Source organism: Phoenix dactylifera, chromosome 9 (genome assembly GCF_051530095.1).
Source record: "Phoenix dactylifera cultivar Ajwa chromosome 9, Ajwa_hap1_PhDact_Kaust_v1.1, whole genome shotgun sequence".
Classification (NCBI taxonomy): domain Eukaryota; kingdom Viridiplantae; phylum Streptophyta; class Magnoliopsida; order Arecales; family Arecaceae; genus Phoenix; species Phoenix dactylifera.
The window spans coordinates 6410164-6426525 of NC_143198.1; the positions used below are offsets into that span (position 1 = coordinate 6410164).

General features: G+C 41.2%; 2 protein-coding genes across 2 annotated transcripts; both read right to left on the bottom strand.

The window, feature by feature from the left end:
• Positions 1 to 3032: 3032 nt before the first annotated feature.
• LOC103721347 (oxygen-evolving enhancer protein 2, chloroplastic-like) lies at positions 3033 to 5328 on the bottom strand. Its single transcript, XM_008811521.5, has 4 exons — positions 4979 to 5328; positions 4532 to 4764; positions 3648 to 3698; positions 3033 to 3522 (listed from the first exon to the last, which is right to left on the bottom strand). Exons 1-4 carry the CDS (start codon positions 5211 to 5213, stop codon positions 3262 to 3264), a joined length of 780 nt encoding a protein of 259 aa, XP_008809743.4. The 5' UTR covers positions 5214 to 5328; the 3' UTR covers positions 3033 to 3261.
• Positions 5329 to 8288: 2960 nt separating this feature from the next.
• Positions 8289 to 14807, bottom strand: LOC103721346 (uncharacterized). The gene is made up of 4 exons (XM_008811520.6): positions 12760 to 14807; positions 9385 to 9464; positions 8895 to 9159; positions 8289 to 8779 (listed from the first exon to the last, which is right to left on the bottom strand). The coding sequence occupies exons 1-4, from the start codon at positions 13505 to 13507 to the stop codon at positions 8520 to 8522; spliced, it is 1353 nt and encodes a 450-aa protein (XP_008809742.4). The 5' UTR covers positions 13508 to 14807; the 3' UTR covers positions 8289 to 8519.
• Between the last annotated feature and the right edge of the window lie 1555 nt (positions 14808 to 16362).

Consider the following 16362-nt stretch of genomic DNA (forward strand, 5'->3'; position numbering starts at 1 on the left):
GAGAGATCCTGGCCACCCGTTGAGTGTAACCATTCCTGTCAAAGTTACAGGGTGAGGCTCAACATGCCATCTTTATATAAATATCCGGCACTCTCTAATCATATGACATAACTAGTAATCTTAGTCTTTATTATCTCGCAACATATGCCGCAAAACTTTTCAATATATCAACTAATATGATATGAGTATATTGGTCACTATTTCCTAATATATCTCATCAGTGTTTATAATGAAAGAATCATGAAAGAACAATGCAAGAACAACAAAAAATTATATTCTTTCTAGTTTGTTTTATTCCTATCTTTCTGAAGTGGATCAATGTTTAAGGTGATTGAATGTAAAACTTCAGCCATATTAAAGGATATTAAAAAAATTAGTATGTTCATGAGAAGTCTGGCGGATTACATTCACAATGGGTAATTTTCAATCCAACTCCTAAACAAAAAGGCTTGGACTGCTCGCATATATTTATGATTCAAAAACATTCATTTCATTGTTAACAAAAAAAAAAAGCATTCATTTCATTAGAAAAAGTTGAAGATGAGGGAAACAGTTTCAAAGAAAACCATATTTGGAGCAGACATATTCAAAAGAAAAAAGTTTATAGACATATAAATGACACCTACAATACGAAGACTTAATAAAATTCATTCAATTGATTTGACTGTGAGTGTCATAAAAGTGTAGTAACTTCAGAAATGGCCACATTCCTATGACTGTTAGAAACCAAGGCAAGAAGGCAACAGCTTCACCAACATTTTGGACAAATATTATCCATGCATGATTTTCATTAATCTCAACAAACATCTCCAAAATTTTTAAAGGATCAATTGGCATCAACATTTCTTTCCATGTACTCCATGATTTTCAACGAGATATAGTGTCATTACACACAATATATGTATATACATATATATGTTTGTATTCAGTTGAGCAATCCCTCTTTCATTTTGTCTATTTTCCATGTAGATGACCTAAACCTCTTTGCATTTTCTGAAACCAGATTGGCAAAGAGGAGTCTGAACCTCATCTGTCGTCGATTGCCACTGAGTTGTTGCTTCCATGCCATTGAATCTTGAGGCTTGTTGGGTGGCATTATTATACAACATGGAAAAGGGACTCTGCAATTGTTGACGTGTTTAATATCTGCGGCCCACAGACTTTTGCTATTATCTCTGAAGCAAATGAGGATCTATGGTTGCTTGACATGGAGTATTTGCTTAGGCTGACCCTGTGGCAAGAATCTTCCACAATTGGGTATATATCCTTGCTCTGGTGGTGGATGATTTCAGCTATGGTGATGGTTAGAAGGAGAAATAGGGGTAATAAACCCTTTACAGAGAAGATTGGCATCAGAGAATTCAAGGAGTTTGTCTCCTCTAATACTTCTTTTTTGACTTGGGCTTTACTGGAATCCATTTCACATGGTGCAACAAGGGGTCAGGTTAGGCAATGGTATGGGAATGTATTGATGGAGCATTTTATTCAAGGTTGGATTTAATATTTTTTAAACTACCAGGTGCGTTACTTATCCTGCCTCTGTTCAGATCATTGCTTCTTCTTGTTGATACTATTATTTCTTTTAATTTTCACTTTAAAAAAATTTGGCTCTTTTGTTCTCGATCTTGGGATATTGCACGAGGTGTGTGGAATATCCTGGTATGGTGTGATGTGCCATGTACCGTGTAAAGTGGAAACTTGTGCTCATGAAGCGCAGGCCAAGGTGATGGAATTATAGTTCACCTCCAGCAGAAGGATTTTAATCAAAAGGGGGCTTTGGGATGCTAATTTAAACATCCTAAGGGCTAGTTTTTCACATAACCACCCTCTACTTCGTAAACAAGAGATCTCTTGATGGCAAAAATCCAAGGTTGATTGGTTGCATTATGGGGATATCAATAATAAATTCTTGCACAGATCCACAATGATAAAAAAGGCACACAAATTCCATCTGCTTGCTAAGGGACAGGAATGGAGAAGTTACAGAGGATGTAGATATAAAATTATGGTAAGACCTTCATGGTACTCCTCTACCTGAGAGGTTAGATGAGGTAGAGTCATCTCATTTTGGACCTATTTAACTTGTGCACCACTCTATAAAATTATGGCAAATATCATTGTCAATAGGATGCAACTGATGTTGAAATTACTGATGTTAGAAGCATTTCAGACAATATTCTTCTTGCTTAAGAGATCATGAGCGACCTCATCAAGGCCTCCATGGCTCCATCTGATGCAGTCTCATAGATATAAACTTGGATATGGAAAGAGCCTATGACCGAGTTCAGTGGGACTTTTTTTTCAACTCTCTAAGGTAGATGAGGTTCCGAGATGATTGGATTGGCTAGGTGTATGGTTGCATTTAAAGAATTCTCGAGCTCTCTATAGTTTTGTGATAAGGGTGCTCTCTTTCTCCATACCTTTTTATTATATATGCTGATGCATTGTTACGTATGTCGAGGATTGCTATCTCCAACCATGCATCAATTGCTTACTAGTTTGACCTAGCAGCTCCACAAATATCGCATCTTTTGTTTGCAGATGATTGTATGTTGGTGGTTTATGCCACTGAGGCAAAACCTATAGTGCTGAAGGAAATTGTCATGGGGTATTACTTGATGTTTGGTGAGGGTCAAGTTGCAAAAATCTTCATTGAAGCTCGACTCGAAGGTTAATCTTGGCATGAAGCAAAGAATCAAGGCACTGTGGGAGTATCAGAATATACTGGCATGTGGCTATATCTTGGGGTGCTGATCATTGGAAGGAGGCCTAGTAAATCGGACTAGAGAGCATTAACTCAAAGCATGCAAGGAAGATTGGAGGGCTAGAAATGGAGGACTCTATTTACCTGATCAAATCAGTATTGTGTGCACTACTGGACTATCTGATGACTTGTTTCATCATTCCTAAAGCCATCATCTTTAAGATGGAGCAACCATTGAATGGGACAGTGTTCCATCATCTTTAAGTTGCCATCTTCCAAATCTTAGGCATAACTCCCAGAGCTTAACCTCTATTACAGCATCAAAGACTGGTGAAATTATAACATTTTATATAATTAAACAATATTTAGGGGGTACAAATGAAATGGAGATTTTTCCAAAGATATTTCAGATTAAAATTGCTTGAGTGGCACCTTGAAATCCCATTTACCGATTTCTTATCAAACAACTCATATTAAACATATTCTGATCCTAAAGATGGCAGTTCTGATTGCTTTCAACTCATTTACAGAAAGAAATGTCACATAACGCCTCCTTCTTATACAACGTTGAAGGAGTTGGCTGTGCTCTCCACAAACTTCCTGGCACCCTTGAACCATCTCTTGTCACCAGCTTGTGCCTTGCAGATGTATAGTTTACCATCTGAAACTGTTGCGATTATGAGCTGGTGCTTCCCACCTTCATCTCCATCAGCTGTCCTCGTTAAAACTGAGATGTTGTAGTATTTTTTCCCACCTACCACCGGTGTGGAGCTTTCCAATATGTTGGCTGTTGCTACAGCATCCTGGTCGAACCCACCCTATCACCACAAATTGTATAGTTTCATAATGTTTCCTTGAATATTTTCTTTGTCTCATGTGAGCATCAAAAGGCACAACCAAGTATTGATAAAGACTAATAAGTTTGTCATGGTTTTTAACATACCTCAGAGACTGTTTTGCCGGAGTAAGCCTGTTTCCCTAGCAAGTAATCAACCTGCACAGAAATGTATTGTAACTCAAGTCCTCCAGCATTCTGGTATCAGAACTTTTGCTTATAAACTTGGGCTGCAGCCTTGCGCAGTTGCCAAAATCTTGTATTTAATGTCTTGAGCAACTACATGATTTTTTCTCCCCCCCCTTTTTTCTTTTTTATTTTTGAACTCGAGCAACTAGTATAGAAACCCCATGAGCTACTTGTTGAGGAATTTTGCTGATCATTGTTCCTCACCAACTGTGTATATCGAGAAGCTGACATAACTTTTCTCCCCTGGTTCTTGTTCTTAAAGTCAAACTTTTATGAGATCACTTAGAGCTTTATTTGATTAGCCACAGTGGATGCGGCAAAAAAAATCTTCAGATAAGTAGTCATCCATAAAAAAATTGGAGGGCCAAATAAGAAACGCAGCTGATCTTGAAGGTTTAGGAAATTGGATGGGATCACTTAAAGAATATGGATGAAGTGCAAGAAAATGTAGAAAGCTAGCAGTGGCAGAAGGTGCAGCCTTTAATTATAACAGATGGCAAAGGATTAATAGAACATATGCAGGAAAGATTCACTGGTTAGGACTCATGGTTCACCAAATTCTAACAAGCTAAGAAGCATTAATTTTGGCATGAGGAATGCACATAACAACAGGATAATAACATACCATCTATTCAGGATTTCTTACAGTTCCTCATGATTTGTTTTTATACTGTTGAGTATGGCCTGGTTAAGATTATCTGGCTTAGAAAACTCCCATGATTGTTACATCAAAAAAAAAAAACTCCCATGATTGAAACTTTGCTAGTATATTAAGAACTAAAATAGAGAGGAAATGTAATTACTTGTGAGAGGAATTCCTCAGGGCTGCCATAGTCAGTGATGGATGACTTTGTTGTGGGGGTGACCATGACGCCAACGTTGCTGTTGGAGTCCAAGTTGTCTTCAAACCTCAGCACCTGACCAGGAAACTCCACCTCTTTGCTTGGGTTCCACTTTGATGGTATCATCAGCTTGAAGCCATCGCCACTGATTGGCAAGAAGTCTGTGTCTGTCTTCGGCTTCCCAAAGATATTAGCTGCATCCAACAAACAATCTTAGGCATTTTTATTTCTTTAAAAATTGGATACAAGTTATACTATACTCATGTTCAAATTAGTTATATTTTCCTTTTCTGTTCAAATTCTTATGTAATTTATACACATACTGATGGCTAGGACTATCACAGGCCTCAAGTTGAATAATTATTGCCAGTGTTTTTATTGCAGGGTAAGAGTTGAAGGAAAGACTACCTGCTTCCCCATAGGCGGCATCGGCAGGCGAGACCTTCACACCGACGGCAGCAGCGCCGACGAGGACCGTCAGAGCCAGCCGACGGGAGATCACGGCGTCGCTCTCGGCTTCTAGGCCTGCCTGCTTCTGGGCCCTGCAGACCAGCTGGGTAGGCCTGATGCGCGGCATGGGACGTGATGGAGTCCTTGAGGTGGAGGGTGCATGGTGGTGGAGGAAGCAAGCAGTTGATGCCATTTCTCTCTCACCACTCCCTCCGAGGTCTGTCTTCCTCTCTTGTTGGCTTTTGGTAGGTGGAAGTGGGGGGGTTATTGCGTTGGCTTTGTGATGAGTGGAGAGAAATGGTTTTCTGGATATGGGGTGGACGTGGAACTGGATCCAGGGAAGATGAGAGTTTCAGATTGGATAGGGTTTTAGAAGCTTTGATTGGTCCACGTAGCACCACATTGCTTTCCAATCTCCAATCTTGGTGTTCTTCCTTATAATTACCTGGCCGTGTGCTGCGGCTATACATGTACATAGGCTGTTTATGTATGCGGCATATGTATTCCACCCAGGAAAAACAAAAATTACAAAATGGATAGTTTCTCCGGCAAACCATGATTAACCTCTTTTGAAGAAATTAAAGATCATCCACTTGCAGATAGGGAGATGTGGAAGTCGATGATTGGCTAAGCAGCAGATATCGCCGATCCGGCATCAATCCGCAACTACCACATCCCGAGCGAACGATGATCATTAGCAGGTGATTGGTAGCAAAGTAGTTTTCTTGGCACTGCATTTACTTCTTTAATTGACTAGTTATCTGCCAATTAAACTTGATTTCCTGAGACTCATTAACTAAGTTTAAATTTACAGTTCATATTTGATTAAATTATCCAAAAGAAGGGAAAAAATGGCTTGTTACCCAATTAGGAGTCAGAGCAGCAGCTCGGCCAATGTCAAGACTATCTTAGACAAAATTGGATTTATCAAATAGCATTATTTTTGGTGTGCATGCATTAACAAGTACATCTAGAATGTTTAATCTTATGCAAAAAAAAGATGAATTTTAGAACAATGATAATCTTTTGCCAACAGACTTGGTTCAGCTGGTTGGCACCTCCTCCTGGGAATGGATCTAAGCTTGTTGGGTGATATCTACATAGCTCAAAAAATGATCAATCATAAACTTCTACATGTTTACGTAGAGAAAAACCTGTTAGATCTCCACAAAATGATTATATAATTGTAATCAATTATGAGAACTGCAAAGGAGTTAATGGAAAGAGAAATCAGGATCAAGTCGTACTTCACGGAAAACTTTCAAAACATCAGTACAAGCTGATGATAAGCATCACACCAGACTTCAAGGATCAGCTAGACTGGAATTAAAGAAAATGGTAAGCATCAACACATTACCATTTTTTTTTTTGCAGTCATCAATAACCTGCAAATCCTCAAAACTGATAACAAAATATGGAAGACAAGAAATCCAGCAGATGAACATCATGTCCAAAGAAAGAGAAACTGGGGATGCTTGGAAGCAATCCTGCTATAGATGATAAATCAAGTCTAATGATGATATGTTGACACCAGTGGTATGATCTTCTGATAGGAGCTGAGCAGCACCACAAGTATTAGCATTGATCGATAGGATCACCAGGAGGACCGCAACAAGAAGACACTTTCTGGGAATCATCATTTTTCCCAGTAGACTCCCATGAGGGATGGTGGTAGTGATGCTTGCTTCTTGGCTTAGGAGGCATAAAGTTGCTGATTTTTAACTATGTTCAGAAGTGGTGGCATGTGCTATAGTTGATTTTGTGAATGAGAGTATATTGTGCATGGATTTATGGATTCAGTTATTGAGTTTGCTAGGAATCAGTTGAAGCAGCAACCTGTCTTAGAAGAAGCAAATAACATTTTCAAGAAAAATAATTACTTTTCAATGTACCACCTTCTTATAAGGGAAGAATTTCTGAGATAATTAAGGGAGGCCATTTCCATTGTGATTTAAAGCTGATCACTCCAGCATTACAACTAGGGATCTGAAAGCTGTTTAAAAAGAAAAATCACATCTTTATGGCTAGCTATTCAAGACACACAATGCAGAGACATCCTAGCCAACAAAGGATGGCATGTCAATTAGCCAATCATATCTTTCTTTACCTCTACCATAGAGCATTTTGATCAGATGAAATCCTTGGATATACCAAAAGGATGACCTTGAAGTCTGGTGTCCCTCTGGACTAATCGGACGAAGAAGTATATCAGAGAAATGCCTGAAGCTTTCTCCACAAGAATTCCTCTACATTAGTATATGTGCACTCTGCTCTTTCTTTCTTCAGGGATTGGTCTATGTTTAATACAATATCAGTCTCATTTTGATTTAGCTTAAGACAAGCTGAGACCTTTTCTTTTCTTTTTTTTTTCCTTGTCAAGAAGACTTGTTCTTCCCTTTCCACCCTCCTCTCGTCAGATCAGATCACCGCAACAGCGGAATGCTAGACCAGAATAGCGCATTGCTCCAACAAGTGAATAGAAGACATGATAAAAGAGCACTCCAGAATTCTGTCAGATTTACCCTGTTTCAAAATGAATTCTGCTTCAGTTTCAGTTGCTCTTTTAAATGATTGCATCGCTTTGCAACGGCTGTGCATATTCATATAGGAACATCCAAACTGTCACATCTCCGTCTGCACGGGGCACGTGAGGCACCCAGTGCCCACGTGGGGGCCACATGAGGGGGGGAATATGGAGCTCTCCTGCCAGATATTGTCCGATTTTGAGGCTTCACGCAAGCGTCCTTCATCCCTCCCCAATTTTATTTTCCTCCCAAAACGCGTCTGCAGGATTTAGAGACACTCACCTCATATGCCCATATGCCCAGACTCTGGAACGAGTCTTTCCGATGTGGGACTATTGAGCCTCACACTCTTCACACCATCGAACAAGAGCCGTCCTCGGCTCTGATACCAAATGTTACGCCCCTGCCTGCGCGGGGCATGTAAGGGACCCAGTGCCCACGTGGGTGCCATGTGAGGGGGAAAACACAGAGCTTCCCTACCAGATATTGTCCGATTTCGGGGCTTCATGCAAACGTCCTTCACCCCTCCTCGGTTTTGTTTTTCTCCCAAAACACGTCTGCAAGATTTGGAGACACCGTCTCATATGCCTAGACTCTGGAACGAGTCTTTCCGATGTGGGACTATTGGGTTTCACACAAACCATCCATGATGTTTTAGGATATTCATTTCGCTGTTAATTGACATCCTTGCACACCAAGATGAGAAAAATTTCGAATTGCGGCAATAGTCAGCTGAAAAGATGGAGCAAAATTCGTTTTTTGTTACATTATGAAAATTTGGCTTAAGGGCGAGAGTACTTATAATGGCCTTTACAAGAAACTGCTTGAGAAAGAGATGGAACATTCCCTGCAAGAGATTTGGAGAGACTTGAGACAATCCAGACGAAGAATAATATTAGCATGCCATAAAAACTGCATCTATTAATTATATGCTATAGAAACTGATTCCAACTGTTCAAGAACAAGGTAACTTTTCAGATGTGGATGTAACCTCCTCCCTGAAATCTATCTCGATGAATGGTTTTTCTCAAGAATGACTTTCTACCAATAGACCAACTCAGTGCAGCATGCCTTCTCCCAGAAGATATCCGTGCATAGAGGGAAGGAAAAGTGAAGCAAACTAGAAGCAGAAACAGTAACACAGCACAGAGAATCATAACATTACGGAACCCGTCTTTCAAATCAGGGCCTCCTTGCCCTGTCCATGGTACACCCCCAACATTCATCCCAAATACTGCGACATCAAAAGAATAGATGAATTAAACATTTATCCAACTGAGTCCCTTGTAAATGAATCATGTGATATTGAATATAGTACTTCAAATTGATAAAGTGAAGCGAGAAACTACCTCCAGTAACAATAGATAATGGAAGAAAGATCATAGACAGAAAAGAAAGATAGTAAAGCTTCCTGTTTATTTGCTCTGACTGCCAGCTATCAAGACCAGCCTGAATTGCTGTCACCCGATTAACTATGAATCCCAAATTCTCTTTTAGCCTCCTAAGACGACCGATTAGTTCTTCAAGAGCAATTATGTCTTCACTCGCAAACCAACTTTTAGTTGCACACTTCTCTTTTACACGTGGGAATACTTGCTCACCATGAGCAACTACCTGGATTACAATATGAATAGAAAAATGAGAAGATCAATAATCCATTTAGAGTTGGGAGTTCTTAGTTCAAATGATCCAGAGGCAGATGATCATACACATGCATGTGCACATTTGAACATACTCGTTCACTCAGATTCATGTCAAGTTGGACAACTATAGGATTTTAAAGTTACCACCACCTTCCTACCATTAGCTTTCCACCAAAAAAAAAAAAAAAAAGAATACCTGCAGGAGATGCTGCAAATTCAAATGCATTTTGGGAAATCTTCTATCATCCAACAATTGTTTCCTCAGTGTAGATCCTCCTAGAGACAAAAGAATAGCTTCAGCGAGTATATTGACCAACAATGCTTACACACTAGTGTAAGAGTGCAGAAGGAGAAAAAAAGTTAAAAAGAAACTCATAGCCATGCTAAAAGTAAGTGAAATAGCTAAAATTGTAAATATATCTCGGATATGTTTGGTTGGGGGTAGTCGGGCTATAGAATGGGAATGAGAATGAGTGACTCCCACTCCCGTTATTTGGTTGGAGGGAGTCCCATTCCCATTCATATTCCAAGGGGGAATGCCTCAATCCCCAAAACTTAATCCCGGCTCTTCTCCAAGTAGTCAAATCCCATTCTGCCAGATTTACTTTTAAAAAATTCCAAAAATACCCCTTTACTTAGTTGATTTTCGAAAAATGCCCCAATTGGATATTCCGATCCCAATTCCAATCATAAACCAAACGTGTTGGAGAATATGGCCATTCCGATTCCCATTCCAAGCCATTCCGGTTCCGGTCGTGAACCAAACACACTCTTCATTCAGTTGCGATGCTTTGTAACTAAAAAATAGATAAACAGTGGACTCTTGCTACTAATGCTTATAAAAGGCTATGTTTCTATGGTATGTTCTTCAAATCCTATTTTTACACTTCTCTCGAGGTTTTCTTAGCGTTAACTTTCCACCATACATTCTTCCACCCAAATTTAAGGCCTTTTTCAAACTATGGCTTTATTTGTTCTCCAATGCACATAACCGTCAAAATTTAGAATATCATTGTATACCATATTATATGGTGCAAATGCTGCTGATGCCTCATCGTACACAGAGGATAACTCTATAAAATGTACTTTATGTCAGTAGCAAGCAAAAAGTTACCTAGAGCAAAACTGTATTTTCATAGTAAACAAGGTCCTGTATATCCCCATATGATTTGTACCACATGATGGCATGCTATAAGAATGGCATATGTCATTGAAATCTCAGTGGGCAACACCAACTTGATCAATCCATAAGACCTTACCACTCCTTAATTCAACTATTTAATGCTTCACAATTAGCTGATTTCTAAGTTTTATATTTCCTATGTTTAGCGCATATCTGTCCCAGCTTTCTTGTTTTTAGCGTACTCACCCCTCAAGTCTGACACATTATTGGAGACTTTTATACTTAGCTTATTGTTATAATATCAAGGAAGAGAAATGAAGGATCAGATAATACAAAATTATAAGCAAAATTGGATAAACTACAAACAAAGCCTTTATAGGAAAGAATGACAGAAAAGGTCTAAACAAGTTGACCCCAAATATTAAGACCAAGGCTTGATAGTTATAGTTATATTTATTTTGTTCACCTACTCTAGTTGAATCTAGAAATGCCATCACATATCTCCTAATGTTTCTGATTTCTGACAAACAGCCATAACTTAGCAGAAATACCAAACTAGTGATATCCTTTGGCTCACAAATTTACCACAGATTGATTTCCTTACATGTTGCTATAGAAAATGCAAACAATGCTTTCTGATTTCAGAAACAATCCCTAAAGCTTCCTTGTATGATTCATCTTAGCATGCCCATATACTCAAGACATTAACCAACACATCATCCATAAACAACATTTATAATGCCCATACTTTAAGATTCCTCTATATACGACAAAGTGTGACGATGAAAGAGTCACATGCCTACCTGCATAGGCCCATAGCATCTAGGAACTCATTGATATTATCATAAAAGATTCTCATTCCTTGTATTAGCCCCCCATATACTTGTTCTCCCCAAAATAACAGTAGTCAAGTGCCACTGATTTCCTGTCCTACATGTTGTGAACATAACTTTATTTTCCCTCAACACCTGCCGTGCTCCCTCCATTGGTGATCTGTTATACAATTTTCTTACAGAAACATAAAATGATCACATCCACAATCTCTTAGCAAACATTTCCATAATTTGCCTATGAGTAAGCCTCCTAGTTGAGCATCCTATCACACCATAACAATCCAGCCTTTTTCTGAACTGTTTGGGGTCAGCTTTACAGATTCTCATTTACCAAGTATTCTTATTCGGGGCCACTTCTTATGTTATTTCAAGCTTTTCTATATCTTTTCTCACAACTTCCATCCATGTTACCTTAGGTCTTCCCCTCTTTTTCCTACAATCTTCAACACAAAATCAAACTTCCTAGTCCAGTATCCTATCATAAAGGTTTTTTTTTTTTTAGAGGGAAAGGGAGGCTAAGCTGCCACCCATAATTTATTGAAATTTAAAGAAGATAAGAAATCAAGAGCACTAAACAGAGTACTTTGCTGCTCTTGCAGAGAATATAGAACAATAAAAATTAAAAAATAGAAGAAGAGGAGATCTGATTGAATGCGTACAATGTCCAACAAGCACCTCTTTGCTGTTCTTCACTCTAGCCCAAATTGTTCACAAATCAGCCAATTGTTTATGATCACACAAGGAAGACCATTCAGTAAACAGTGAAAGACCTTCAGAAGCAATCGATCATACAGAGGTACGTTTGTTGAGGAAAATTCTTGCATTTCATTCTCTCCAGCAGACCCAAGTCATTGCAGCAAGGAGTGTTAGGATTATAGGTTGAAAATTCTATCACAAAGTTAAAGATGATTGTCATCTTTCATTGCCTCTATTCAATCATTCGCCACCAAAACAATTTCATATGACTCATAAACTTCACTAAATGGCAGCTGTGCTACTTAACATATCAATTTTTATCCACATTTAGTTTTCAATCATCTAGTATTTTCATTCACTTGAAGACTTGTGGAGAAACTATTTTACCACATCAACACACTTAATCTATAGTTTTTAATTACGTTCAGTACTCGTTTGGTTCGCGGAAAGAATTTTTTCTTACCGAAATATTTTTTCTGGAAAGTTGATTCCTGGAAATATGATACTTGAAAAAAATGATTTTAGCATATTTGGTTGACCATAGAAAATAGTATATTTTAGAGTGATTTATGTTTGATTGAGCATCTACTTTTCTAAAAAAGTTGAGTGAAATATCTATTATACCCTTAATAAAGAAAAAGATTGCCTTTGTCATGGAAAGAAAAGATATTTCTTTGCCAATCTTTGCCATGAAATATCTAAGGTAAGTATCTATAGGTTGCCTCCAGAATCATGTGCGTTCTGTAAACAGTAATCTTTCGATTTCCAAATCCAAATTTGCATTTTTTTCCTTCTACAACATTCCATACAGATTCAGTGCTGTAACTAACATTTAAATCTATAACCGATAGATATATTGGCGCCAATGAAATAAGAGCAGTTAAGATATTGGCAAAGATTGATTCATGGCAATAATTACCTTTGTCCAATTCCAGCTCCATCGAATCCAACTCCATCTCAAGCTTTGTCACTATATCCTGCACCTGATCAATATGGCTGTCAACAATATGCACAATGAGATTAGAAATAGTCTTCGGTACAGGATTATCGGCCTCCTCCGAATGATTCATTGTCAGCAAAAACTCAAGAACATGCTCGCGAATCACAATGCCGCTTGAACCACCAATCTCCTCATCTCTCACCAAACGTGGGCTCGGGCTCTCCACGCTCGGTATCTCCGACAGCAGCGATTGCTCAGTCTGCGAAAAACCCAGCCTCGGCACCCGTCCCAGGCTCACGGTGATCACTGAGTTCTCGGTGACCCTGGCCGCGAGCCGAAGCGTGAAATTGCTCGCCGCCGGGCCCGGAGAGTTCACCCGGAACACGAGGGCTCCATCCACATGGCCGCAGAAGGGACCATTGCTGACGAGGGTGAGAATGTCTTGGAGTTTCAATGGCGGGCAGAGAACGTCGATGAGGTACTGAGCGGAGATGGCGAGCTTCTGGTTGCCCTTAGGGAGCTCGACGTGATACCAGCAAAACTCTCGGCCGTTGCCCTCTCGGAGGTCCCATTCCTTCGTGAAGAAGTTGCCGTGGCCATCGAAAAGGTAGGCCTTTTGCCGGACCGCGCCGGGGAAATGGCTCCGGTAGTGGCGGGGCTCCCTGGCGGGGCTCTCCATCTCCGGCTCCTTGCCCTCCGCCGCCGGGTCCTCGGTGACGAGCTCCATGAGGAAAGGCTCCAATTTTGAGAAGGATCGGATCTTAAGAGTCGGAAAGTCCGGATTTTGGATCAAAATTCGGGAGAAAGATGCGAATTTCGCATCATCGGGGGGCTCCGGAATCGACAAGTAAGAGAAAATGGACGGCGGAACACCATTTGAGATACGAAGAGCGTTGCAAGGCCAGGAGGAGAAGCCCCCCCGATTGGGAAAAGTTTGAGGTCTCCGACAATGCCGAAACAGCAAATATCTTAATTTAGAATCCAAATGGAAGAGAGACAGAGAGAGAGTACCGCAGGCGGACGACCGACGAGAGCGTATTGGAAGAGAAGGGAAGAGATGACGACGAGAAGATATTGTGAAGAAAAAAAAACGGTGAAAGCATTAAAGGGGCAGCGAACGCTAGCGGCATTCGGCACCTTCCTCGGAGCTGCCCTGCCTTAATACGTCGGTCCGTCATATTAAAGTTTAGAAGGGGACCAACAGCTACGCGCTTTGGATTAGACGGCCGGGCTGGACCTGGTTCGGATGGAGCTCAGGTCAGGATACTGTTTAATTTAAGTCAGATCCCAATTCGGCTTTCGGGCCTACTCCTCAGAGCCGAGCCCACTACTTATTGGACGTCGGACGTTTGGGCCAGATCTCAAGCTCCCTTTCCCACGACCGAGCACCCACGCCATCCAAGCCCTCGTCGTCGCCCGCTGGTTTTGCTTAAGAACATATCATCCATCTCCGCATCACCATGGCCTAGGAGGGTGCCGTCATTTTCCCGATTGACCTCTTCCTCTTCGGCACGGTCGATGCCCAGACAAACGCCGCCTCTGCGTCTGGTCGCTCACCTCCGCCGGCGACGAGGAGATCCGAGATTCCATTATCGGGGAAGGGGGCCTACAGCGGCTCCTGCAGTTACTCCGCAAGGCATCGGATTGGAAAGCGACGGAGTACGCCCTAAGAGCAATCCATGCCCTCTCCGCTAATCCTGCTACACCCAGAGCCCTCTCCTCCTCTGAGGGAGTCTTCTTCTACCTCACCGATCTGATCCGCCGTGGCAGCGCCGCCACCCAGCAGACAATGGTGGCGGTGGCCTGTAACCTCTACCCCGGCGACGACATCAAGCGCTCCATGGCCAGATGCATGGCGACGCTCGTCAAGTCGCTGGAACCCTCGAAACCATGGGGGAAGGGTTTGGAGACGGGGTACGAGCGAGGAGGGGAGGAGGGGGTGGGTTTTCAGGGGGTGGTGGGAGAGGGATTGGGGATGGGATGGAAGGATGAGTGGTCAGGGTGGCGGGAGGAGAGGGGCAACGGGCAAAACAGATGAAAAGAGTTATTATATTTTATATTATATGATATATTATACCCGACTTTACTTTTCTTCCGTTCACCTCAACAACAGACCACGCCGAGCATCAAATGCCTCACAGCATCGCGCTCCGGCCCCACGAGGTTCACTGTAGAGCTTGGAATATGCCCGTCGACAAAGCTTGTAGACTTTGACTGCGGCAGTTCAGGGTTTGCAGCAATCAGCAACATGACTAGCACCAACATGGCCAAAACCTGTTCAGCTCAGTCACCATTCTTAATAACCAACGTACCATACGCACCAAATTAGCCACTATCTGCAGCTCCGAAGTCTTGAGTGGTCCCGACAGAGTCAATACACCCTTGTAGGAGTCCTATTAGGGATGCGAAGTGGCATAGTCTAAGCCTCCATTCCGACAAAGATTCCGCTCTAGCTCATTTATCTTCTCATCAGACGGAGTTCTAGCCCGACGAAAAGCTGACGTCGATCGAAAGATTGAGAAGATGGGTCGACATATTCAAGCACTTAAGGGATATACTTCGAGGCTGGATAATGACTTCAACTTCTTCACAAAATCTCTTTTTTTTTTCTAGTAGATCGTGGAGGAGCAGATCCCATCTCGATTCAAAATGCCTTAAGTGGAGCCATACGACAACACTTTAGATCCTATGGATTATTTGGAGAGCTTCAAGGCTCTCGTGATGTTGCATGAAGCTATTGATGCCATGCTTGGCAAAGCTTTTCTTGCTACTCTTAGCAAAACAGTTCAATTCTAGTTCTTAGGGCTTTAGCCTGGATCGATTTATTCTTTTGAGTAGCTTGGACGCTTCTTTACGGCGAACTTCATCACCAGTTGAAGACATCGTCGTGGTTCTGATGTGTTGCTCGATGTTAAACAGAGGAAAGGAGAGTCTTTCAGAAATTATGTCAACTGCTTTAATGAGGCAACATTAGAAGTCCGCGACCAGGATCAATCAGTCGTGATGTTGCCGATGAAGGACGGTTTAAGATCGTCTCGCTTCCTTTTCTCTTGGAGAAACGCTTCCTTATAGACTTCGTCGAGATGTTGGTGTGGTTAGAAAAGTATGCTAATGTTGAGGAAGTTATCGTCTCCCATCGCAAGTCGGTAGTAGGACAACCTGGCTAGGAGGAAGCTATCGATTTGACTAAAGCGATATATTTTGAAGTCCAGAAGATGCCAAGCATCGAAAAACCCGAGTTCATGATGAACACCATGGTCGAGCTGAGCTGGATGGATCCTCTAATTAACTTTTTAAAGAAAAATTGTCTACAGATCGAATTGGAGCCCGCCGAATAAAGTGTCAAGCTTCCTATTCTGTCTTTTTGGATGACAGGCTATATCGGAGATCATTCTCATTGCCACTCCTTAAGTGCCTCCATCCAATTGAGGCAGATTATACACTTCGGAAAGTACACGAAGAAATATGTGGCAATCATTTGGGGGATAGATTATTTGCTTACAAGATTTTGCGACAAGGATACTACTCGCCGACCTTATAATAGCGGGATGCAGCTGACTTCGTCAAGAAATGTGACAAATG